Source organism: Theropithecus gelada, chromosome 1, assembly GCF_003255815.1.
Source record: "Theropithecus gelada isolate Dixy chromosome 1, Tgel_1.0, whole genome shotgun sequence".
Taxonomy (NCBI): Eukaryota; Metazoa; Chordata; class Mammalia; order Primates; family Cercopithecidae; genus Theropithecus; species Theropithecus gelada.
This window is the reverse complement of record NC_037668.1, coordinates 175762434-175789613: the sequence shown is the minus strand read 5'-3', so window position 1 is coordinate 175789613 and position 27180 is coordinate 175762434. Positions and strand designations below refer to the sequence as shown.

Here is a 27180-nt window from a genome sequence, read left to right as displayed (position 1 = left end):
GAAATCTAGGTAAAGTATTAAAAATAATCTGTCTGAAGAGATAACAAGGACAAAAACGAAGTGAGAATTTCTGGGGTTAACCTGGAAAGAAGGAAATTCCGCAGGCTGAGTGAGCCCAATATTGGGTTATATGGTTTGGCTCTGTGTCCCCAACAAAATCTCACCTTGAATTGCAATAATCCCCACGTGTCGCGGGAGGGACCCAGTGGGAGGTAACAGAATCATGGAGGAAGGTTTCCGCATGATAGTTAGTAAGTCTCAGAAGATCTGATGGTTTTATAAACGGGGCCTCCCCTGCACACACCCTCTCTTGCCTGCCACCATATAAGATGTGACTTTGCTCCTCCTTGCCTCTGTCTTGATTGTGAGGCCTCCTTGGCTATGTGGAACTGTGAGTCAATTAAACCTCTTTTCTTTATAAATTGCCCAGTCTGAAGTACATCTTTATTAGCAACATAAGAACAGACTAATATATTGGGCATATCTTTTCCATTAGAGTTCTGCCCAGAACAAAGTACAAATTGACATTTATACCAACCATGACAGAGACAGTAACTTCATCAGGATTTAGTTACTAGATGAGCTACATAACCAAAGAGTAAAGAAAAACAAAACGAAACACACACACACACACACACACTAGCTTTCACCAGATCTGAAGTATAGTTCCAATTGGCATATTTCAAAATGAATTAAAATAGCATTGAAACAAAACTAAATCTTCTCTGAAGAAAATGCACCATCAATAATTTTAAGATATTTGTATAAGCTTTCATGCACAACAGAATTCAATAAAATATGATGAACATATAAAAAGACATGGGATGGTATAGAGGTTATCAAACAAGAATGATAAATTAATTTCAATCACATGATCAAAAATTTAATAACAAAACAGACAATATGGCAAGGAACCAGAAATTATAAAGAAAAATCAAGTAGCTATTTTACAAATAAAAATGCATAATTTGAAATTAAAAACCAATGGATAGCTTTAACAGCAGCATAGACATTTAAGAGATAATTCGTGAACTGAAATATGTCAGAAGAATATGTTTAAAAGGAATAAAAGGGCAAAAAGATATAAAATACAGAAAATAGCATAAAAGATTTGTGTTATGATGGAAAGACCTAAACCACATTTAATTATAACCCAGAATGAGAGGAAAGAAAGGAAATAAATGATATTTGTTAAACAAATATAAAACAATATTAGAAAATTGATGAGGAACATAAAAAATTATAAATTAATTTACAGCATATCAGCATATGTTATGGCAAGACAAACAGCTAAGTAAAAGTGACCAGCTAGTCAATGTTCTTCAATGCTATTTTGCTCATGAACTACCTTAAATAGTTTTGAAAACATAAACACTACTTTGGACATGAGTAAGCTCTTGTTTAAAATTTTCATCATATATAAAAGAGGCCCAAAGTTAGTAAACTCTGTGATATTATTAATCTGTATATTTTACAATAAAAATATTACACTGTATATATGTACAAATGAAATATAATTCCTGTTGATTTAGTAACTAATACATATTTTAAAAATAACATTTGCACAAGATATACAAATATAAAAATAAAATTTGTATATAAGTATAGTGTGTGTATAGACATATGTTTGTGTGAATTATGAGCATTTTAGTAATGATGTTTTTCATACATCTGCTCTTCAAGTGGAAAAAGAATTGTTCCTGAAATAAAATTATTCACACACTCACACACACACATGCACACACACACACACATCTCTTTCCTCCTTCAAGTCATTATTTCATTCTATTATCCCTAAATATTTTTATTCAAATACAATAAATTTCATTAATCAATGTCTTTTCTTAATCATAGTCATACTTATCTTTTATAAAAGTAAATAGCTTGAAATGTATATATGTATACATATATTTACTGAAAATTTAAATAATATGAAATATCATATAGTATAATGTATGCTATATATAATTTCTTGATAATGAAAATTTTAAAAATATTTCTGACATTATTGTAACTATCATATGTAATATGCAATTCAATAGAAGTACACTTATTATAAGTATGAAGAAATTTTTTTTAAAGCAAATATAATCAGTTTTTTGAAAATACGTGACTTGAATGACTGAATAGGACTTTTGTTGATTGGTTTATGCACTTTTTGGCTAGAGTGACCCTTCCTTCAGTGTAAATGATTATCCATCTTCATTTTTATGTATGTAAGCACTGAGAAAATGTGTTTCAATAAATTAACAAATATTAACAAAAAGAGTTTTATGAAGCAGCATCATTCAATTTTTATTATAAGCCAAAACACTTATGAACCATCATTAAAAATTACATTTAATCATTCACCTGAAAATAGCCTAGTCCTGTCAAATTCATTTAAATAAAATATTGGGAACTAACCAATTTGGAAAAGTGTTTGTAATTCAGTTCTATAAATTATTCATTTTCTCAAGGTCTGGAAATTTTACCAAAAAATTACTAATAAAATTTAATAAATGACTTTTAATTATTCTGGTTACATTTTCACTCAGAGGCACCTTGTTTGATGTGTTATACTCATAAGCAGTTGAAAATTTTCAATATTAGAAATTTCAAAATATATTTCAATATGTATTTGCCAATATTTTCTTATAACTACTTTTTATTATGTACCTTAAATATATTTTCATCACTAAATTGAAGTTGTAGCTATGGCTTTTTAAATTTTTGAAAAACGCCTGCTCTGTAATCTTATCAGCAAAATGAGATCTCAAAGTCCATCTTTTATATCTCTAATTTTTTAAAAAATACTGATTCATATACTGATGGTTAAATCATAGCTTTCTGTTCTGAATTTGTTGTCTAATCCAGTTGACTTCAACAATTATTGGTGCTTTATTTGCTTTGCTTAGATACAATTCCACTTCAGGAACAATTCTTTTTCTACTGAAAGAGAAGAGTTTCAGAAGAAGGTCTTTATTAAAAAATTGTGATAATTTCAGGATTCTTTCAATAATGTATCTAAATTCAGAAGATTCCAAAATCGGACAAACACTCTGATTCTAAAACTTCATCTTGTACTTAGAAACAAAACACAACACACAAGCAACTATCTATATCTATTTATCATCTGTATCTATATCCATCCATTTATCAGACCAAATATCTAACTAGCTAACTCCAAAAGACATGAAGATCTCTGTTGCTACCTTAATAAAATATTCTTCAGTGATACTAGTGTTTTCAATTGCCATATATGGTGACACAGAAATATCTATACCCTTCAAAGGAATGCACCATGGTTACGTTGATCCGGAGTTAACAAATTGTTCACATTAGTTTACAAGGTAGATGAGGCTAGTACAAAGGAGAGTTTTAAAAGATGAGTCAACGTTATACTTGGATTGTAAATAACAATTAAATTTAAGAAAGAGTGCATGATACTGAGGGTCTTGAAATTGACTTCCTAAAATTATTTTCAGAAAGGACTTTGTACTCATAGGTGTATAAATAAAGTTGTAATAGACAATTAAAAATATAGACATGGAAAACAGAAAAAAAAAGTGAAAGAGATGGAGGTTTCTGAGTTACTCACATTAGTTGAAGATAATAGAAATAATAATTATACAAAAGAGAAATGTTGCTTCATTTATTCCTTGTGCTAATTATTTTTCTAGACAGATAGGGGACTGAGGGTTTTAAAAAACAATTTAATATTTTGAAAACTGAACACAGTAATTCAGACAAAAATCAACAAATCTTGTTAATAAATAATTTTTATAACAAACTGAAGTAGTCATACTAATTGTTATAAATGGGTTGTCATTTTTATTGTAATTCATATTCTGATAGAAAGTTAATCCACATATTAAAAAGGAATAAGAAGTAGAGAATTGCAGGAAATATTGATGGACAACATTTTTATTTAAATTAGAGAAAATGTTTTAATAAATGTAAATCTATAATTGATATTGATAAATTGAGTAACATTCAAATTGTTAAAGTATTTAAGAACTTTGTGCTTTTAATACAACTCAAAATAAAAGGCATTCATTCACTATTTAGGATAAATTTAAACAATTCAATGCTGTTACATTTTTCTTTTAATTAATTATTATTTTTTAAATGTTTTAGAGAAAGGGTCTCAGTGTCACCCAGGCTGGAGTAACATGATGTGTAGTGTCTGGACAGTGATGTGCAGCATGGAAAGTGATGTCCATCCAGGCTGGAGTGGCTGTGGAATGCGGTGGTATGGTCATAGCTCACTGCAACCTTGAACGCAGGTGCAGCAATCCTCCTGCCTCAGCCTCCTGAGTAGCTGGAACTGCAGGCCTGCAATACCAACTCCCAGCTAATATTTTTCTTTTTTACGTCTCACTATGTTGCCCAGGCTGGTCTTGAACTCCTGGCTTCAAGTGATCGTCCAGCCTCAGCCTCCCAAAGGGCTATAATTGCAGGCATAAGCCAACATGCGGGGACACTGATAAATTTTTCAAGATTGCAAAGTTAAGGGAAAAAGTGGTAGGATTTCTGAAACTTTTAAGCATTTTTATGCAAAACTGAATAACGTAAATATTCAGCTCTAATTTATGCAGTTGAAAAAAGGCATACTAGAGAAGAACAACTCAAAATTACCTCTTTGATCAGTCAACTTAATTCTGACAAAAAGTGTCATCACAAAGACTTTTCTGAACTTGTTCAACTAGAGGTGTTTAAACGTGTGTATTCATAACCTGTTCCTGCCTATAAGAATGAACATGTACGCATACCTATTGTATTTTTTAAAGTGCTTATGAATAAAATACTCTCTATTGAATATCTAAAATATGTAGTCATAGAAAATAGCAAATTATTTTTATAAAATCTAACTTTAAAATGGAAATCATGTGAATGTAAATATTTTGTTAATATATCCTTAAGTACATTTCTATTTACCAGAAGAAAAATACAGTCTTGATTGCCACATTAGCTTAAATGTAAAATGTCAACAGTTCATTTTACACCATGCATAAATATGGTTACAACTTTCAGAGGAATCTTTAAGTAAAAAGTCAAAGTTGAGGCAAGCATATGAAGAAACTGCTACATGATGACACAATGATTACTATATGTAAGAAAAATATTATTAGGACAGATTTTCAATTGCTAAATGTTACTTAATTTGAGAAGAAAAGAGAATTTTGATATTTTATTCATATGGTCTAGAATTTCATATTTTCTTGTATCAGTTAAATTATGACATCAGCCTTTAATGAGTTTTTAATAGCCTGTACATGTATATGCAGCTTATTTAAAAAAAATAGAAAATAAATCATGACTGGATAATTGTTATCCAGGCTTGTAGAGAATTAATGAAATTTTACCTACATACCTTGCAACTGAATCTTATTCTCAGGACTCTGAACCAGAACAGAACTGACAGAATCTAGGTTGTCATAGTTACTGCAGCCAAGAGGACCAGTCCGTGTTTCTGTTACCTGGCAAACAAAACATCAACTTTATTATCTAAATCAGACTTTACAATGTCCTTTTGGTTCATTGTAGTTGTCACACACTAATATTATATGTTTGACAGTAAATATCACCGAAAGTCCAGGACCTCATACACACCAGCAATACCCACACCTAAACATAGCGCAAAGCAGTAACTCCCTTTGTCTTTAACTCATTTCTTTCCTTTGGTTGGGTATAAATATTCCAAGAAAATAATGCATGCCATCTTTGTTCAAAAGCACAACTCATAAAGTCACGGATTTCACCCAAGATATAAAAAAGGCCCACTCCTTATGGAAGAGACCAAGTTCTGACTTATATGAGAGTTGTTTGTGTTTGTTTTTACTCAATAAATCAGAGCCATCTGCCAGGCTACGCTCTCAAAACTGATTTTATTGTTTTCTCTTACCTAAAAATCTATATTTTTCCCATTTTTATGTTGGCATGAAATTCTTTTTTTTTATTTTTTTTATTTTTTTTTTGAGACGGAGTCTCACTGTGTCTCCCAGGCTAGAGTGCAGTGGCGCGATCTCAGCTCACTGCAAGCTCCGCCCCCCGGGTTCACGCCATTCTCCCGCCTCAGCCTCCCAAGTAGCTGGGACTAAAGGCGCCCGCTACCGCGCCCGGCTAGTTTTTTGTATTTTTAGTAGAGACGGGGTTTCACCATGTTAGCCAGGATAGTCTCGATCTCCTGACCTTGTGATCCACCCGCCTCGGCCTCCCAAAGTGCTGGGATTACAGGCTTGAGCCACCGCGCCCGGCCTGTTGGCATGAAATTCTTAACTCTCTGCCTTCCATCTGGCCCAGTTCTTTCCAATATGCCAGTATCTCCCTGTTCAGTTTGACATTCATTCTAGGCCTTTGATCATACAACATCCTCCACTCCTACCCCACTTGGATTAGAAACTTCTCCTTTCTCAACTTTGACTAATCAGTTTTATCTATCCTCAAAATTAAGCTCATGTTCAAACATTTACACAAAGTATTCCTTGATGATTCTATCTGTGTTATTTTACCATTTCCATCCAATTTTGGTCTGCAGCTCACAGATTTAGTACTTAAATATGTATTCTTGTATGCGAACTGATTTTTTCATGGGTGTCTTGGGAGGGATAGTATCAGGAGATGAGGAGACTAAATTTAATGAATTATAGGAGGTTGAAAATTTATACTGAAGATTTAATCCTGAATATTTAAAACTATTTAAAGCAGAACAATATTGTCAGAACCTTTGTATTTTCAATAAGATATTCTTTATTAATAACCAGACTGGTCTTTGCAAAATACAATTTAGATCACTTCGTTCCACTGTTTACAATCATTTAATGGCTTCCCATTCTTATTCAGGGTATGACTTAGAGTCTTTTATAGGACTAGGAAGACACCATATTACCCAGCTCCCTGTTACCTCCCTAAATCTGTCTCCTCTCTTATTTATTCTGCCTTGCTGTATCTCAAACATACATACTGATTACATTATGCAGATGCCTTGGGGTATTTGACTTGTTGTTCTAGTACCTGGAATGTTCTTCCTCAAACTATTTTCTAGCTAATCCTTCACTTCCTTCCAATTTTTGCTCAAATCTCATTCTCTTCGGACTACTTGGACTAACCTATTTAAAGTGAATACCCCAAACTCTTCCAACATTTTCTTTTTTATTTCTTACATTGTTCTACCTTTTTCACAGTAGACATCAGCTCACAAAATGCTGTACAATTTACATTTTTTATGATTACTGTTGACACCTCTCACTAGAATGAGAGCTCCACATTCTAAAAGTGCAGGAGGTTTTGTCTATTTTGTTCACTCACATATCCATAGAACATATTAAGTTCTTGCATCAGCCCAGGGGTATTGATTAAGAGAAAGGTATTGATTAAGAGGAGGCAACATAAGGAAAAACTTCGTACTATGGAGCAGGAAGGCCATCATGAAGATGATGAAAGCCTAAAGTAAATAGTGACAATAAACTTTATCTGAAGAAGTTCAATTGTAAAAAACAAGACATAACAAGGTTATGAAATGACATTATGAAACACTGAAAATGTTCACTGGTACAGAGAAAGGCCACTGAGGCTTCCACTATTAGTGATAACATTAAAAATATGAAGCTAAGAAGCCCACTGTGGAGGGCATTTAAGGGAGCTCAGTTTTGAACATGTTTACTCTCTTTGGTGAAAATATTTAGTAGGAGTGGCAACACAGGTTTATATCTTAGAAGTTACGTCAACAATGGGACTACTAATTTGGAAGTCATCAACTTAGAGGCGATAATCAATGATGGATACAGATACATTAACTCAAATGCATTGAGTGCATGTTTGTGTCATGATAACTCTATTATATTTTCTAAATGATAAGTCCTTCAGAGTAACCAAGATTAACTATGTGTACATAGCCAGAGTTGACAATGTAGTTTATCATGGGCAAAAAATTACTTTTTCCTTAACACTACAAAAACTTTGAATTATTCTCCAGCTACTCTTCCCCACTGATGATAGTGAATAGAACTTATTTTGTTTAGAGAAATAATTTATAGTGTTGATATATGTATGTATAATTAATATTTAAGTATAAATTAGTAACAACCTAAGGGCAAAGGGAAAAATAAAAGCATCAAAGATAATACTTAGGGTATAAGGTAATTTAAATTTTCATTTTCTCCTATCATGTGGTTTCACTATTGCCAACCAACACATATCACACAAATATAAACACACACTCATGCTTGCCTTTTTTATAAAGTTTTCCAAGTAAAATTGGCATTAAGTTCATACTCATTGACATATGTGATCTTGGAAAAGGGAAGGCAAAATCCTCTAACATTTCATCCTTGAAAGAAGGTAAATAATATTACCCCATTATAGAGAGTCTCTTATATTCACCTACTCTGTTGTTGAGAATACATGAGAGACAATTAAATAATAGATATACATTTTGAGAATATTTGAATATCTCTATCTTTATATATTGCTCTACTTTCTCATCTTTCATGATATGCCGTCATATAAATTTAGTGTAACATACTTACAGTTTTATTTTGTTCTCTATCCTTCACATCTGAATTCACTGATCACTATCTGGGTTAATATAAAATTTTACAAACTCTAGCACTTTATATGAAATAAATCTATCTTTAAATTGTATTCCATTTAAGGACTCCATATGCCTTACCAATGCCAGCATTAGTAAATGTACCCATACTTATTTAATTTTTTACAGTAATAATAAAATAAATAAAAATGGAAAGAAAAAATAAAAATAAATTTACTACAGAGATGCTAACTGTGCCAAAACACAGAATAGCAGTTTACTTGTTTGTTCCAACCCATCATTTTTAATAATAAAAGTAACAAATTCCCATGATGGAAATTTAAGCAATGAAACAAAATACTTAGCCAGAGGAGCAACTGTCATTTTTTTTCTACTTTTATGATTCCCCTAGCCTTTTACCAGACATGAAAATGGTTGAAACTAGGAGTAATTGCGCTTCAAGACTATTCGTTATTTGCAGCACCCAAATATCATGGCCTTTACTTTTTCACAGTGTATTTCTCATGAATTATTTTATTTATTTCCTAGTTACATTAGGTTATATCAAAGTAACTTCTGAGTAATTTTATCAGCCATCGATTATGAAGATAAAACACTGGAATACTGATAAGTACAATTAGCTCTTTTACAATTGAGTTATGCCCAAAGAGGCATAATCTAAGACTTTCCATCTGAAATCAATTTTATCTTCTAGAGACCTACATCTCATCTGGATAACTACAAAATGAATGTTAATATTTAAGAGGAGATTTTACCTATCCTATATTGTAACAAGAAAAGCACGTCTGAAATAACAGGAGTTGAGGTGGGGGAGTAGTGAAATTTGTTATTGATACCTGCATCCTGACAAACTGCTATACTAGTTATTTCCTTTTACACATTTTGCCCCTATTCACATTAGATATACTCTATCATACAGTCCACTTCAGTTGTCTCCTTTTCCAGAAATAAATGTTTCTATTTTTTAATCATTCAAAACACTTTGGGTTGAGAAGGTAGAAACTATACTAGAGAATATTAACTATATTAGACTCATATTGAATTTCTGATATCTTAACATTTAATATAAGAATTGATACTTATTTTTAAAATAGAAATAAAGACTTAATCTTACATAATTAGTACTAAAATTTATTCACTGCATAATTTCTTTGTTTTTAGAAATATTGACTAACATAGTTGCGATTCATATATACAGCAAAAGGTTTATATCTAGAATATATAAATAAATTATACAAACTAATATGGCAAGAGCAACACTGAAAACACACTTGATAACAAAGATATCTAAACATCCAGTCATTTTGAAACAGTTTTCAACTTTATTATCAAAGAGCTGGAAATTAAAACATAGAAACTACTATCCATTCACCAGAAAGTCTTATAAGCATAAGAAGCCAGACAATGCCAAGTGGTGACAATACAGTGGAGAAACTGGAATTCTTGTATGCTTCTGCTGGGAGTGTAAACTCGTACAATCACTTTAGAAAATTCCTTGAAAGTATCTACGTAATAGACATAGGCACATGATATGAGCTAGATACACAGTCAACAAAAATGTGAACATGTATGTACAAAAGGCACTTTCAAAGAGGTTCGTATCAATTATTCTTAGTAACTCCAAACAGAAACATATTACATTATTGTATTAGTCCATTTTCATACTGGTATAAAGATACTACCAGAGACTAGGTAATTTATAAAGGAAAGAAGTTTAATCGACTTGTAGTTCCACATGGCTGGGGAGGCCTTAGACACTTAAGATCATGGCCGAAGTCAGAAGGTGAAGGGGAGCAAGATATGTCTTACATGGTGGCAGGCAAAAGACAGCGAGGAAGTGACACACTTTTAAAACCACCAGCTCTCCTGAGAACTTACTATCAGAAGAACAGTTTGGGGGAAACCACACCCATGATCCAATCACCTCCCACCGGTCCCTCCCTCAACATGTGGGGATTACATTTTGAGATGAGATTTGGGTGAAGACACAGAGCCAAACCACATCAAGTGGCAAACAGTAATACAATGTGGAAGTAAATAGAAGATTTGAATACTGTACTACAGTAAGAATAAATTTTTATGTACACTGTCCACAGAATACCGAACATGAGCAAATCTCACAAACATAATGTCGAAGGAACATTATATAAATGTTTCAGTATTTTAACACTAGAAGTTTATTTTGCCTAATTTTGAACTTCCATTAATATATAGCTCAAAATTGGGTAAAATAAACTTTTAGTGTTAGAATACAGGATGGTGGTCACCCTTTGGATATAGGAATGATGGTAAGAGGGCGTTAGGAGTAATACTTATGATCTAGTAATGTCCTATTTTTTAGTCTAGGCCATGGTTGCTGAAATGTTTTCAAATTTGAACACTTTATGTACTTCGCTGTATAAATGTTATTTTATTTTACTCCTAACATTTGCTAACAGTAATTGGTTAATATTAATTTTCCTTGTGAATTATATCAAGGAAGGTACCACATCATCTATATCTATATCTACATATATATGGATATCTAGACATCTATCTACTTACCTATCTGTTTTAAGCAATCATCCATGCGTATGTACTAAAACGCAAGTTTGGATTTTCATACTTATATCCTTTCAAATGTATAATTATTCTAATATGGTTTGGCAAAAACAAAATGCTGAAATCTGATACTGTGAAAGATTATGAAAAACAAACTACTTCTTTCAATTACTAATATGAGTTTATTTTAAAATCCAATACAATCTATTTTTAATCATTTTAGTGTATGTCTCATATTTATTTTGTTTTATTTCAAGGCTACAATTGCCACTGTTCTATAATCGAAGATATACAGATGATAAATTAACATTCGACCAGGAATTATAACAGGTTAATATCCATATTTCATTTTTATTTTATAAGTACCTACTATTCCAAACAATATATTTACCTAGTATGAAAAAAAACAGTTTTTTTTCTTGTAAGTTCACCTCTAAATAGCAATAAAACGGATGAATAAATAAGCAGTTTATTTTAAATATTCAATTATTCTTACGATAATTTCTGTGCAGGTTTCTTTTGCCTATAGAAATACTTTTTAGAGTATTTGCAAATGAATCATTATACTTAATAACACAAAAGTTTGTTAAATATATATATTTATATAGTTTATATTCAAAACACAAATCTTAGTGAATACAGGGGTATCAGAAAAAGACCCCATAGGTTTACTTGCAAAAAATGTTTGAAGCAAAATTATTTTTGTTTTAAACAGTTTGTTTTAAACAGTTGTTTAAACAAAAGCAAAAACACTGTTTTCCCAGAGTTAAAAATTATCTGAGGAGTAGATATACGAAGAATTGGGTATTAAAACTCTCAAGAGGGGCTGGGTGCGGTTGCTCAAGCCTGTAATCCCAGCACTTTTTGGAGGCCAAGGAGGGTGTATCATCTGCTGTCAGGAGTTCGAGACCATCCTGACCAACACGATGAAACTCCATCTCTATAAAAATACAAAAAAATTAGACAGGTGTGGTGGTGGGCACCTGTAATCCCAGCTACTCTGGAGACTGAGGCAGGAGAATTGCTTGAACCTGGGAGGTGGAGATTACAGTGAGCTGAGATCACTCCATTGCACTCCATCCTGGGCAATAAGAGTGAAACTCCGTCTCAAACAACAACAACAACAACAACAGCAGCAACAACAACAACAAAACCTGAAGGTATTCTCCAAGATAGCTTGAATTTATTTTATTTTACCCCAAAGTTTCCATTATGTTTCATTACGCCAATCATAAAATTACAGGGCACTAATTTATTTCTATTATCTCCCTTAATTAACTATAAACTCTCTATGCATAATTATACACAGTACTGGGCACATGGTAGAAATTAAAAATTTTTGGATTAAATTGGTGGATAAATATTTTATTTTTAGTTAGAAAGATTTATTACAAAGTAAAATTTATTGAAGTTTTTGGGAATCTCTTGAAGGAAATGTAGAAGAGCTGAAATATCTAACATTTTACAGCTATCAGAACTTTGAAATCATTTAGTCTCAGCATCTCATTATATAAAAGAGATACTGTATCTGGAGCCAGGGATGCTATCAAGCTACTTCAGGATCATGTGCATGAAATGAGAGCTAGAACTGGGACTTAGACCTCCTGACTCACAAATCAAATATCCATTCTAAGCATCACACTGACTTTCCAAGCTTTATAGTTATCAAGTTTTGGAAACTTTGCTTGGCTTAATCAATGTAATTAATTCTCTCTCTCTCTCTCTCTCTCTGGCAGTAAAGTTACAATAAAACACAATTTAATTGGTCTAGATTGATGTAGAAGTCAATTACAATGGTGTAGTATATTGAGTCATTCATGAACAAAAAATATTGCTATGAATGTACTGGTTAATATAACTTTGATTGAAGGCCAAATAAATTAACTTTTATTCTAAGTATTAATTTATTAATGCTTTGAAATATAACATCCTGCATATTCTTATATTACTTCCAACTAGGATTCTGAAGAATAAAATACAAGAGTTGATTAGTTTCTATTATTTCCTAAAACAGTACAATCTTTTCTGTCATCACACATATAAGATCTTTTACCATTATATATTGCTAAAGGTATTAAATTAACAAAATGCTTTATAAAATGTTGATGTTAAAAAATAAGAATATATATAACTTCCCTTCATTTCTCAACTGAAGATAGTGCCTTATATTTTTTCAAATGTGAATATTGAGTTTAAAGGTAATTTTATCATTTAATATTTTTCCTCTGATAGTCATTAAGTCTTATTTCAACATTCTATTAAGCATTTAACATCAGACTGTAATTCAATGTAGTCCCACTTTTTTACCCAGTTGAAATATTTCTGAAGCTTATTTTATTAAAGAATGAATTTTCAAACATATGATTAATTATAAGATGCATTAAAAACAAAACATTCATCTCAGAATAAACATTTCAGTAGCAAAATGTTTCTTAATTTTCATAACTGTTTTAGTATTTACAGTACATTTTGTGGGAAAAGTGAAAATTCACATAAAAATGCTACATGTCCTCAAATAAAAAATAAATCAATGCAAAATTTTCTTGCATCTCAACACAAAAGTAAGCATTATATTTAGTGTGTTTTACATCATTAATATAGTGACTTAAAATAAATTTAACATTGTCAATATTTTCTTGGGCCTTCTCCAAACATACAGATACAGTTTAAAACAGTGTATATTATCCATCCAGTATGACTCACATCTTCACATAAAAAACACAAACATGGATAAATACATTCAATGCAAGGGAGCTTATACCATTGTTGAATTATGCATCTATGCAAATTACTTGAAGTTGACAACTATATCCTCTAATTTATTCCTCATAATTTCAATAAACCAAATTTTTAAAAATACTAGAAGTATTCATTTAAAATACTGCATTGTTAAAAGGTAGTGTTTGGTTTTTTATTTGTTTTTGACCAGAGAAATAGTGATACTTGAAACATGAGGAATGAAAATATTATTATAAACAATATCATGTATGCCCATAAAATATATGCAGAATAACTGTGAATTACAAAATTTAACCATAGGAAAAAAATGTAGAGCAAAATATATTTATTTGAAGTAAATTGAAGATTACATGAGAACAATACAGAAAACAAGGCGCTCTATTTAGGAACAAAATTGAGTATGTCTTCTTGAAGAGCAATTGCTTCAGTGCAGTTTTCATTTGTGTTTGTCACCATGAGTCCAGGCACGACTACAATGACTAACCTACTTCTTCCTACCCTATAAATTATCCTCCATCAAAATAATACAAAAATAAGCACACCACCCACAACTATTCACATGTAAACCTATTGAGAGAGACTATGCTAATCCTTTGAGTACAGATTAAAATATAAAACTACACAATGGCTAGACAACAGAAGTTTTCTCAGGGTCTTAAAGTATTGATTTGGTGTAATATGGAATAAGCAAAACTGGACACTAGTTAGGACAAATTTGCCAAATAACATCAGGACTGTTTTGTGCTTAAACCATGGTTGCCATGGAAAATAAATGTGTGGCACTTGATTGGCCTTGGAGATGCCAAGTCTGTAAACTCACTCCTACAGATGTTATTTATTTATTTATTTATTTGTTTATTTGATAACACAGAGCTGAAAATCACGGCAATTATAAAAAATACATATAGCCATAAAAAAGCTTTCATTACTTTCCTAACTGCATGAATATACATTTGGAAAACTGACATTTTTATAAAAACTGTATTTGTGAGAGCTATAACTGATGATGTTACATGAATGGTAAACTTGAACTTCATTACAGGAAATCTAAAGGGATGTATTGTGACTCTACAGTTGGCTAATGAGTTTTCTGAGGTTTTCAATATTAATAATAAGAAAAGTAAAACTTTATTGCCACAGGGAGTTACAAACAATAGGTACAGTTTTCAACCTGGTTCAGGGCTGTGGCATTTCCTTTGCACTCTGGTGGGAGTTATTAGGCAGTGACTGCAGTTGTTACAGTCACTATCCGGCCTGAATGCCTCTTCTCCTGGGCCAGAGAAATGACATTTCAGGGAACTCAGGAGCCAGGGTATTTTTTTGTTTCTTTACATTCAAAAAGTGTAATCTAAAGCAGCGTTGATTATATTTATTTTACAAACGAAAGCTATCTGAAGAACTAAAATATTAAAGACTGATTTTACTTTTTAATCTTTATTGTTTGTTCTATGTTCTTTAATCTCATTGCCTTTTATTGTCATTGTCTCTCATCACCCCCAGATGGGACTGTCTAGTGGTAGGAAAACAAGCTCAGGGATCCCACTAATTCCACATTACAGTGAATTGTATAATTACTTCATTACATATTACAATGTAATGTTAATAGAAATAAAGTGCATCTTAATGTAATGAACTTAAATCATCCGGAAACCATTTCCTCCAAGTTCATGGAAAAAATTTCTTCCATGAAACCAGTTCCTGGTGCCAAAATGGATGGGGACTGCTTGCACAGACTAAATTACAATTATGCAAATCCCACTAAAGTTGCAAAAAAATCTGTTGCCAAGACTGAGAAGCAAAATGTCACACTAAACATAACTGATCCCTTTATTAATTCCTACTTCCTACTCTATAATTTTATTTATCAAAACACTTCTACATCTACCCAATCTGCTCGATTGATACTCACCTAGCATCTCAGTCAAGCAAACTGCAAGCTGATGCTCCAAATGGTACAAAAACGTAGAAACTGAATTATCTGTTTTGCTTTCTTTGACAGAGTAACTAAAAATGTTCAGGTGCAAATGTCAACTGCTGAATGAAATAAAAGCACCTATCACCCTCCTGGAGGACGATGGCAGCAGAATCAAGGGCATTGACAGCGAATCACAGCTAGCAGTGCACACAAAGCAATCTGTCACTGTCAAAATCCCGACCAACAGTCTTTCCATAAGATTCTCTGCTATACTAGGGCACTAAAACAGGGAACCTCGTTAGATACACACATTTTGGTTGTTTAACATTTAATAAAATTATTTCATTATTATTACTTTTAATTTTCTCCTTCTCAATGTAGGAGCCAATATAGTATATTAGGACATATCTCAGAGTTCCCACTATTTTATTTCAAGTAAATACTTCTATCAAAAATCTTCAATTTCTCCTCTGAAATTCCATCTTTAATATTGCTCTTCTGAAATATTTATTAAAACATATCTTACTGCTTATGATTAAAAACTTAAAACTTTTTTATTATAGCCGTTTGAAGTTTCAGCACTATCAAATATTTCTGAATTCCTTAAGCATATCAAAAGCTTCTGACTTCATTTTTTTTTAATAATAGGACAGCTAATGCCTGCGCACAGACTAGCTAAAGTTTTATACTGAGACCGTCATATTCTTACATTTGTCACCCAATTAAACAAGCACCCGAGAGAACTGATGAAGCGCAGCACACTAAAACTCAACAGACTCAGACATAATTAGAAAGACAGAAGTGAATTTCTTGTTTCAACTGGCCATTATAGAAACTGTTCTGTCATTTTTTTTTTCAGAAAAATAAATTGGCTTTGCTCACAAAAATGTTAATACAAATCCAAATTCTTTAGCAACTTATTATCAGTAAAAGTCAGCATAAAGATGACGTTAAAAGAACAAATCTAATTATATAGGAGAAAGAAGAAACATAGAGTGTACACGAATTACAAATAATTATTAAAATTCTAAGTGCCAGGAAAAACAATAAACTGGCCAAAAAACTCTCTGCAATATTATAATCATATTATATAGTGCTACCCACTCCCCCAGTTTTCTTTAGCTGAAACATAGTCAGATGACTATAATTAAGATAATTCTTTATCCTAAAAAATAACAAAAATAGAAAGGACAAGAAGTTTAGTGATTTTTGAAGTATATATTTATTGCAATAACATTTTAAAAATAATTAAAAATCCAGTGGGAAATAAAACTGCAACAGGTGTGTTCCTCTTTTTTCTATAACCTTTTCACTGTATCTTCATCGCTACATTATCACCTTCTTATTTCCTCTAGAGACCAGAATCTAACAGGAACTTTGTATCTTCATGTTACCTCTGGGACTTGAGGAAGCTTTATGGACATCAAGGGTTTCTCAGATTGCAGCCAATCCACTAACAACTTGCATTGGGGTTATTCATGGTTATAAAACTCCAGGTCTATGAACTTTGGGTCTCTAGAAGTTGTATTTAACCATACAACTAGGTGATTGTTAGCTCACTTAACACTAAAATGCACCAAGTTAGAAAAAAAAAAAACACACACACACACAAAAACAGGAGAAAAATGATTTCTCACTGGATAAATATTTCAATTTATGTGTTTTACATTTTTCTATGAAACAGACTACAAAATAAAACTACTATTCATTCAAATTTGATTTACTTAATATTGAGGGAAAAACTTTTGATAATATATTGAGAATTTGGCTTTTTGCCCATGAACTAAATGAAACCTGATGAAATGTAGGAGCTATTATTTTTAGCAGTTTTATGTGGCTTGCTTCCTTTTCCTAAATTAATTTAATCTCACTTGATGTAACTGTTGTGCCTCCTACCAGCAGCCCTTTTCATCACTCTCTAAAAGCTGGTTACAAATCTATTATCAGTGAAGAAACCAGATAAGCAACGTAGGTAGATTTGTTCCAGAGTAGTTTCTAAATGAAAAATTACAGGATTTTCTCACGGCTAAAAGACAAGAACTTTAGGAATGAAAATTATGAAATCTCTTTATATTAACTCAAGCATCTTCTCCACTTGCTTTTTATGTTCTGACATATTAAATATAGTTTAAGCTATGAAAAATAACTTGAAAATTTTTAACAATTATATATTTCAAGTTACAAATATCCGTATTATAGATAATCCTACTGTTATGCTAAATTTTCCAGCACAGAACATGAAGCAATGTGGTTACCAGAAAACAAAACAAAACAAAACAAAACAAAACAAAAAAAACATCATAGGTTTAAAATTGGTTTATATTTTCAGGTTTGTCACTTACTAGCTGTGTAACTAGAAGTATGAAGCTCCTGAGCCTCAGGAGTATTCTCCCTAGATATAAAGGTTAAAATAATTTACCTGCAATACCTGAGGAAGGAACATATCTTTACAAATATGCATTTTTGTTTTAGAAAAAGGAACCAGACTCCAAAGTGTAATTTTTTCATTAGTCAACATTATGGTAACAATATGCCAATGTTCCTAGCTATCATAAATGGTGTATTTTGTCCATGCTGATAGATGAATAACTGCACAGAAGAACTGCATTTTGAAAATATACAATAAATCATAATTAAGCGCATTCACCCTGTAGTGCTTCAGAATGCCAGAATTCATCTCTCCTATCTAGCTGTAACTTTGTATCCCTTAACAAATCTATCCCCATCTTCCACTCTCCCTTGTATTTCCCATACTTCTCACCCTCTAATACCCACAATTCTACTCTCTACCTCTCTACTTTCAGGAATTCCTTTTTTCTTTTCCTCCTACATGTGAGTGAAAGCATGTAGTATTTAGCTTTCTGTGCCTGACATCCTGCTTAACATGATCTCCAAGCTATTCCATGTTGGCGTGATATAATCCTACGGACTTTTAAAAAATAAATTACCTACTTACATTTCTGATACACTTTTCCAATATATTTCAAGGTCACAGACCTTTGGGGTCTTACATTTATGGGTACCCCCTAGACACTCTATCTTGTACAAAATTTGAACTTTGTCATTTGTACTTTGAGCACCAGGAGAATAAAACAAAAGAAGCTCAAATCCATCTGACTCAGCAAATACTGTGGAGATCTCAGCGTCCCCTCTTTGCATAGTTTCTTTTTTATTCTGGTTTCAGAATATTCTTCCTATCAACTTATGAATACACAGAAGAATTCTTTCATTTTTAATCCATCATTTTAGTTATTTTTGTGGGAAATCTGTGTTACCTCTTGCTATTAGTTTGGTACAAATGTAACTGTGGTTTTTGCCATTACTTTTAATGGCAAAAAAGTACCTTTACTTTTATTTTCCTTTTTTTTAAAATTCATTGTATTGATTTACTCAAATGGCTATTTACTTTTTTAAATTATAACTTAATTTAACCTCATTGCACATCTGCCTCTCATTAATAATTTCCTCCCCTTTGCCAATACTAATAATGGAAACGTTTTACTCTGATATATCTAATATGAAAATTATATTTCACCAAAAAACTGTATTCCATAATGTGTCACCTGCTCATTAAGATGCTATCGTCTTAATTTTTCATTCTTTCATTTTCCTATCTCTACTCTCCACCCACGCAGGGTACTTTTGGAATTTTTGTATTTCTATTCTCCCCTCTTTCAAAAGTGTTTCAAGAAAAGACTTTTGTATGTTTGTATATTTATTTATTTTTTCTGAGATTGTATAGTTCTAAACTAGGATATCAATTTTTTTTGCATTATGTCACTTTTGTTATTATTTAAAACATAGTACATATATTCAGAGTCTATGAGTTTACATGCAGATCTGAACTCTATGACTATATTTATACACATTCAAACACACACACACATACACACTCACAAACACTTCTATATATTGTATTGCATATTACATCCTAAATTAATTTTCTTGTATTTTCTTTCCTTTAATCTATGGTTATGAGACAGATTTTCTGTTAATTTTTTATTCGTAACAATTCTCCATTAAATAATACATTACTCTTAACAGCAAATTATTTGAGAGTATAGTTCTCAAATGTTCAAGAATTTTCTCTACCAGTTATATTTCTTTAGAGGCTTATAGTGATTTTTTCTAAATGATATTGCGTTTTGTGGGATGCCTCAGTGTACGTGTTGCTATTTTTTTTTCTTTATTTGCTCATTTGGACTCCAGTTCAACTGCAAGAATATTAGAATACTCCATTGGTAGCAACCCTGAGAGTATTGGAAGACTACTAGAGAAAACTATGCCACGCAGCTGTAGCTTAATAGAACAGCAGTAGCTTATTAGTTCTCAGATAAAAATCATGTCACGTTCATTTATGTAAGCCTATTCCCCAGCAGCCCTAAGCACAACACAGACACTGAATAAACATTCTCCAAATATGCAAATAAATTGGACCTGCAGATACACTTACCCTTATATGGAGTACTAAATATTTTTTATTATTTCTAGCAATTACAGGATCAATTACCATTTATACATTTTGCTTTAATTTCTAATATTATTAATTCAAGTAAGAGCAATTAAATGTTTACACTAATCTCATTAAAACAAAAAAGAATTAAGAGATGTTTCAAATGTAAAAAATAGCAACTGATTTTTCTTATAATAAGCATCAAGAAAAATAAAATGTGTTAACTTAAGCAAAAGTAGTAATGTATTATGTAAAAATATGATAATTTTATAATTTCCAGCTTTCTTTTAGGTCATCATTTTCAATGGACAGTATTCTATTTGGTTTTCAAACTTTAACTTACACCAAAGGTGAACTTCTTTGAGAGTTTGAACTGAATTGTGTAAGCCATTTTGAGTTATGTGAAGGTGAGAGTACATTTTTCATGCACCTAGCTACAGCAGGCCCCAACCTTCTCTACTGATGCAAGTCACAAAAGACTAATGCTATATATTTTATAGTCGACAGGATTATTAAATTTCTCATCAAAACCTCTAAATTTAAAAGGAAAAAATAATTTTTAAGATGACAAAATTTCCATTTACCAGTCCAAAAATTGCTAATAGAAGGTAGTAGTTTAAAAGGAAAGAAAATACAATTAAGGTCAACTCAGATTTCTGTCTAAATTAGATGGAAAATGGATATAGGACAAATATCAAATTAGTGTAGCATTTCAGGGCAGAAATGTCATGAAGTTAATGCACTTTGAAATGTAAAAGTAATTTAACCTCAACCTTTTACAATCCACCTAGAGGGAAAAGCAGAAGCTAAAATAGAAATTCTATGCTAAACACATCCTCAAGTGAGTTTTGATCACTTAAAGCTTGAACTCCTCTTAAGCAGTATAATGGGTAAAATATCCATTATGAAGTGACATAAAATAAATTTGGAATTACGTATCACATCACAAATTATTTCTTAAGCCTAGCTAAGTTTTATTAAATTGCCTGAGCAAAAAGTGTTCAAATTTAAGATGGAGAGATAATATATTAAATGTTTAGAATGTTAAGGGGGAAAATATGATGTCTTTTTTAAGCTGATATTTGTCAATGGCATGTCATATTTTTAAACTCATTTTTACTCCAGCTTACTGTGGTAGTGTTGGATCTCTATTCACTTCCTTTCCAGTTACCACCAATTTGATAAGCCTGTCCTTTATGTCATTACTCAAGTCAGTGATGAAATGGTTGAATAGGATGGGGTCGGGGTATTGCATCATTCATTTATAGAGATTATTATATGTAAAAGGAAATAAGAGACTCTCCAAGAATTGAGCGGCTCTGAGGTATGGTTTAAGATAGTATTGTACGAATTTAGCTTGGAAGAGTATGAAAGCTGCATTTGCATGATAATAAACAAAACCAGAAGTTATACAATGTGTAGTGCCCGAACTAGTTCCTATTAGGAATAGAAGGGAAGGAATGGAAACCAGAGAAATCTACAAAACCCATTCACTGATTAGATACAGAGAATAAAAGGAAAAATGGCATACAAAGAGTTATTTGTAACCATTTATAATTTGATATAAATGTGATAAACTGAAGGAAACATTTTCAGTTACTGATTATGGTAGAAAATAACTTAGTTTTGGTCAGTTTAGAGTTGATGCTTGATAAAATATAAAATAGACAAAACATACGTTCTTCTTTGATGAAATTTCTTATATGTCAATACTTCATTAATAAAAATTGCATCACATGCAAAATTATTTATTAGCATGTAAGAAAACATTCTCTGACCCAGAGAATGAAGTCTCTTCTTTCAGAGGCCTCTAATGTGTTTTGCCTCTATTCCCTAGACCATCACTAATATCTATGCTTCTATTGCTACAGTTTATATTTCCATTTAAGCCATTGTGATAAGTTGTATTGGTGGTCAAAACATTTTCTGATGCCCATTTTCCAAATATGGGACAACTTCCTCTAGGGAAAGAATAGATCTTCTCTCCAATGAGTATCAAAATCAGGGTAGTGAAATCCAGCTATCTGATATGTAGGTAATAAAAGAGTGTACTGTGTGCAGATAATTTTTAGATAATATTCATAAAAATAAAACTAGACTGCTTTCCATTATTAGCATGGATTGGCAATTTTAAATGCTGTCAGGGATAAGATAATCCACCCTCCAAAAATGCTTGTTGGTCCAAGTTCTAGACAATTGTCTGGGCTCAGGGCAGCCCTTATTATGTCACTGTCTCATCTTCTAACCGCAGGATTGACCATATGACTTACTTTGACCACTGGCATGAAAACAAGCTGAAGTAACAAATGCCACTCTTAAACATAAGCTTTAAAAAACATCATCTGCGTGTGAATTTTCCACTTTTCCCTTTGCTAGAAAGGACTCAAGAAGTGGTCCTCTGTTAGCTGGCTTTTAGTGTAACTGTACATAGCCACAGTTAGTTTGCAACAGATATGTAACATGAGTGCAAAATAAACCTGTGTGTTTTCAACCACACTGGAAATTTTTAAAATCGTGACATAACTAGCCATTTCCTTCTAAGATACTACTAACACGAATGTTAAAATTGCTATCACGATGCCGTCCCTATGTCATGCTAAATTGACAGAAAATTGTATTTAGGACATCCATTCCCTCATACCATACATCGTACCATATACTTTTTCTGTAAATCTAGAAATATTAAAATCAATAAAAGATGTATTTTGAAGATGGCCTTTCCTAGGATTTTCATCACTTTCCCAAGTGATGAAATTAAAAATTTATATCATTTGTGGATAGGGAAATCAAACTTTCTTTTATCTCATTTAGTCATGAAAAATAAACCTTTGTTAAGCAGACAAAAGGGAAGTCAAGAACACCTAGACCTAATACTAGTACCAATAATTTTTGACAATAATCTTGGCAAAATTTTAAGTGACCACTCAAATAAAGAGAGTTGTCAAATGTTTGGATTCCTGAATTCATTTCATTCTTTGACATATGGGAAGCAGAACCTTAGAATGTCCTACCAATCACTTTTCCAACCACTCTCCAGTGATTATGGGTGGAAATACATATATTCACCAGAAAACTTAGCCTGAATGTCAGGTTCAGTACATTTTCATAAATTTTAATACAGGGTTCTTGTATTGTAGTGTGGTTTTAATAAGGAATATGCCCTTAACTTGGCATAGTGGCTCGTGCCCGTAATACCAACAAATTGGGAAGTCAAGATGGGAGGATCTCTTGAGGCCAGGAGTTCGAGACCGGGCTGGAAAACATAGTGAGACCCCATCTCTATAAATAATAATAATAATAATAATAATAATAATACAATTTTAAAAAGTAAAACACCCTTAACTGGGTTCCCTTTTTAGCAATTGGTTTCTTTTGGAAAAAGTAAAAGAATTTTGAAATTTCTACTCTCTGACCAAGTTATTTTTCTGTGTTAGAGCTTATTCCTGAGTCCTATGTATTTGCTTGAACTTGTACTTATAACTATGAGTATAATTTTTAAAAATAACTTTTATAAAGCACTTAATATGTGCCAGGTACTGTTCTAAGCACCGTAAAAATATTAACTCTCCATATTTTCCTGACAACCTTATGATGTAAGTGCTATTATTATCTTTCTTTTACAGATTATTAAACTAATACATAGAGATGACAGTTAATTGAGCAAAATCACACAATCAATACGTAGTGAGATTGAGACACCAACCTAGGGCCATGTCACTTCAGAATTAGAACTCTTCATTTCTCTTGTCTTTGGCCTATTTCTGATATCATATGCCATGCTGAACCAAGGGGTTTGTACAAATTGTGTACAGAAATGGGAAATAAGGAGATACTTCTGTCAAACATTTAACTCTCTTCCTAGGAATGCGATAAAAGAAATTGAGGAAAAGCATTTATGTCTAATAATGACTGTGTAATATCTACTGCCAGGTAGATAAATCAATTTCAGAACAATATGGGAGGGTTAGAATGCAAAGGTATTTTTTCATTTCACTTAATATGATATTTAACAGTACTCTTTAATAATAACAACAATAACATAAAAAGAGATGGCTCATAAACCATGCTCATACATTTCAAAACCAACAAATAGTTTCTTTATTTACCAGAGATCTGATCAAATGTAGGCAAACTAATCCAGTTTTTCTCTTTATTCACACACTGATTAATAAAAAGATGATGATTAATAAAAAGATGATTTTTAAAACATTGAGTTCTTATTCATTCAATAGATGAGAGAACACAAGTCTCTCTACTGAAGGTTTGTCATATACACTGTAACACAGATTTAATAAAAAGTCACTCTGTATATAGTTTATAAAGATTTTTTTTTCCTTGTAGGCACCTTTATTACTGGCAGCTGATATTTCACAAATTCACCAAAATGCATTTAACAAATATTTGTTGAGTGTCAGTGTGTACAACGCTGCTGTGTTCCATGCTCAGTGCTGCGAGCATTTCAAAATGAGAGAGATTCTGCCAAAGAGTTTTACCTATTGGTTACACTGATGGGATTTCCTAGTTTAGTTGTGCTGTGATCTTGATGCTTTGGAGACCATGATGTAGAATATACAGAATTATTATGAAAATAGATAGCAACTGTGTGTTGTTAAAAATAAGGTGTTTACAAAAGAGAGTACTGAGTTTTCTTTCTGCTTACTAAAAGAGCTGTTACTCCACTACACTGAAGAAGAAGAAATATGAGGATGTAGAAAGCTTAAGTCCTATTGGGGATTCCTGTGAAACTTTTCAAAGCTGTTTCAGTATCCATGCTAAAGTTGTTACCACTTACCTAATTTTAGCAATCTGAAACACTGGGATTGCTTCAGTTTCTGATTGCCACAACATCATCGATTCTGCTCATGCTGAGTTAGGTTCATTTAATTTCAATTAGCATTTATTGAGCTCCTATCTTATACTGAGCTCTGATTGGAGAGATGAGATAATGAACTACTTCTGTAATAAAATAAGTGCTCATTAACATTATGATGCATAATAAAGCTTATGACTTTTAGCACTTAAAGATGCTAGTTTTTTTAAATTGTTATTATTAAACTTTAAGTTCTAGGGTACATGTGCACAACGTGCAGGTTTATTACTTAGGTATACATGTGCCATGTTGGTTTGCTGCACCCATTAACTCGTCATTTACATTAGGTATTCCTCCTAATGCTATCCCTCCCCCATGACCCCACCCCACGAGAGGCCCCAGGGTGTGATGTTCCCCGCGCTGTGTCCAAGTGTTCTCATTGTTCAATTCCCACATATGAGCGAGAACACGTAGTGTCTGGTTTTCTGTCTTTGTGATACTTTGCTCAGAATGATGGTTTGCAGCTGTATCCATGTCCCTGCAAAGGACATTAACTCATATATTTTTACAGCTGCATAGTATTCCATGGTGTATATGTGCCACATTTTCTTAATCCAGTCTATCGTTGATGGACATTTGGGTTGGTTCCAAGTCTTGGCTATTGTGAATAGTGCCACAATAAACATACGTGTGGATATGTCTTTCAAATAGCATGATTTATGACCCCTTGGGCATATACCCAGTAATGGGATCGCTGGGTCAAATGGTATTTCTCGTTCTAGATCCTTGAGGAATCCCCACACTGTCTTCCACAATGGTTGAAATAGTTTACACTCCCACCAACAGTGTAAAAGCGTTCCTATTTCTCTACATCCTCTCCAGCACCTGTTATTTCCTGACTTTTTAATGATCACCATTCTAACTGGTGTGAGATGGTATCTCATTGTGGTTTTGATTTGCATTTCTCTGACAACCAGTGATGATGAGCATTTTTCCATGTGTCTGTTGGCCACATAAATGTCTTCTTTTGAGAAGTGTCTGTTCGTAAACTTGTCCCACTTTTTGATGGGATTGTTTGTTTTTTTCTTGTAAATTTGTTTAAGGTCTTTGTAGATTCCGGACATTAGCCCTTTGTCAGATGGGTATATTGCAAAAATTTTCTCCCATTCTGTAGGTTGCCTATTCACTCTGATGGTAGTTTCTTTTGCTGTGCAGAAGCTCTCTACTTTAATTAGATCCCATTGGTCATTTTTGGCTTTTGTTGCCGTTGCTTTTGGTGTTTTAGTAATGAAGTCCTTGCCAATGCCTATGTCCTGAATGGTATTGCCTAGAATTTCTTCTATGGTTTTTATGGTTTTAGGTCTAACATTTAAGTCTCTAAACCATCTTGAATTAATTTTGGTATAAGGCGTAAGGAAGGGATCCAGTTTCAGCTTTCTACATATGGCTAGCCAGTTTTCCCAGCACCATTTATTAAATAGGGAATCCTTTCCCCATTTCTTGTTTCTCTCAGGTTTATCAAAGATCAGATGGTTGTAGATGTGTGGTGTTATTTCTGAGGCATCTGTTCTGTTCCATTGGTCTATATATCTGTTTTGTTAGCAGTACCATGCTGTTTTGGTTACTGTAGCCTTGTAATATAGTTTGAAGTCAGGCAGCGTGATTCCTCCAGCTTTGTTCTTTTTGTGTAGGATTGTCTTGGCAATGCAGGCTCTCTTTTAGCTCCATGTGAACTTTAAAGTAGATTTTTACAATTCTGTGAAGAAAGTCATTGGTAGCTTGATGGGGATGGCATTGAATCTATAAATTACCTTGGGCAGTATGGCCATTTTCACGATATTGATTCTTCCTATGCATGAGCATGGTATGTTCTTCCACTGGTTTGTGTCCTCTTTTATTTTTTTGAGCAGTGGTTTGTAGTTCTCCTTGAAGAGGTCCTTCACATTCCTTGAAAGTTGGATTCCTAGGTATTTTATTCTCTGAGTAGCAATTGTGAATAGGAGTTCACTCATGATTTGCCTCTCTGTTATTGGAGTGTAGGAATGCTTGTGGTTTTTGCACATTCATTTTGTATCCTGAGACTTTGCTGAAGTTGCTTATCAGATTAAGGAGATTTTCGGCTGAGATAACTGGGTTTTCTAAATATACAATCATGTTATCTGCAAACAGGGATAATGTGACGTCCTATT

General features: G+C 32.4%; 1 protein-coding gene across 2 annotated transcripts in view; it reads right to left on the bottom strand.

Moving 5' to 3' along the window:
* The window catches only part of BRINP3 (BMP/retinoic acid inducible neural specific 3), a 391129-nt gene that overhangs the window by 142212 nt on the left and 221737 nt on the right, over positions 1-27180 (bottom strand). For both annotated transcript variants that reach the window (XM_025394858.1, XM_025394864.1), the window contains one exon: positions 5357-5462. In XM_025394858.1, the coding sequence (XP_025250643.1) occupies positions 5357-5462 (106 nt within the window). The remainder of the gene's footprint in view (positions 1-5356; positions 5463-27180) is intronic.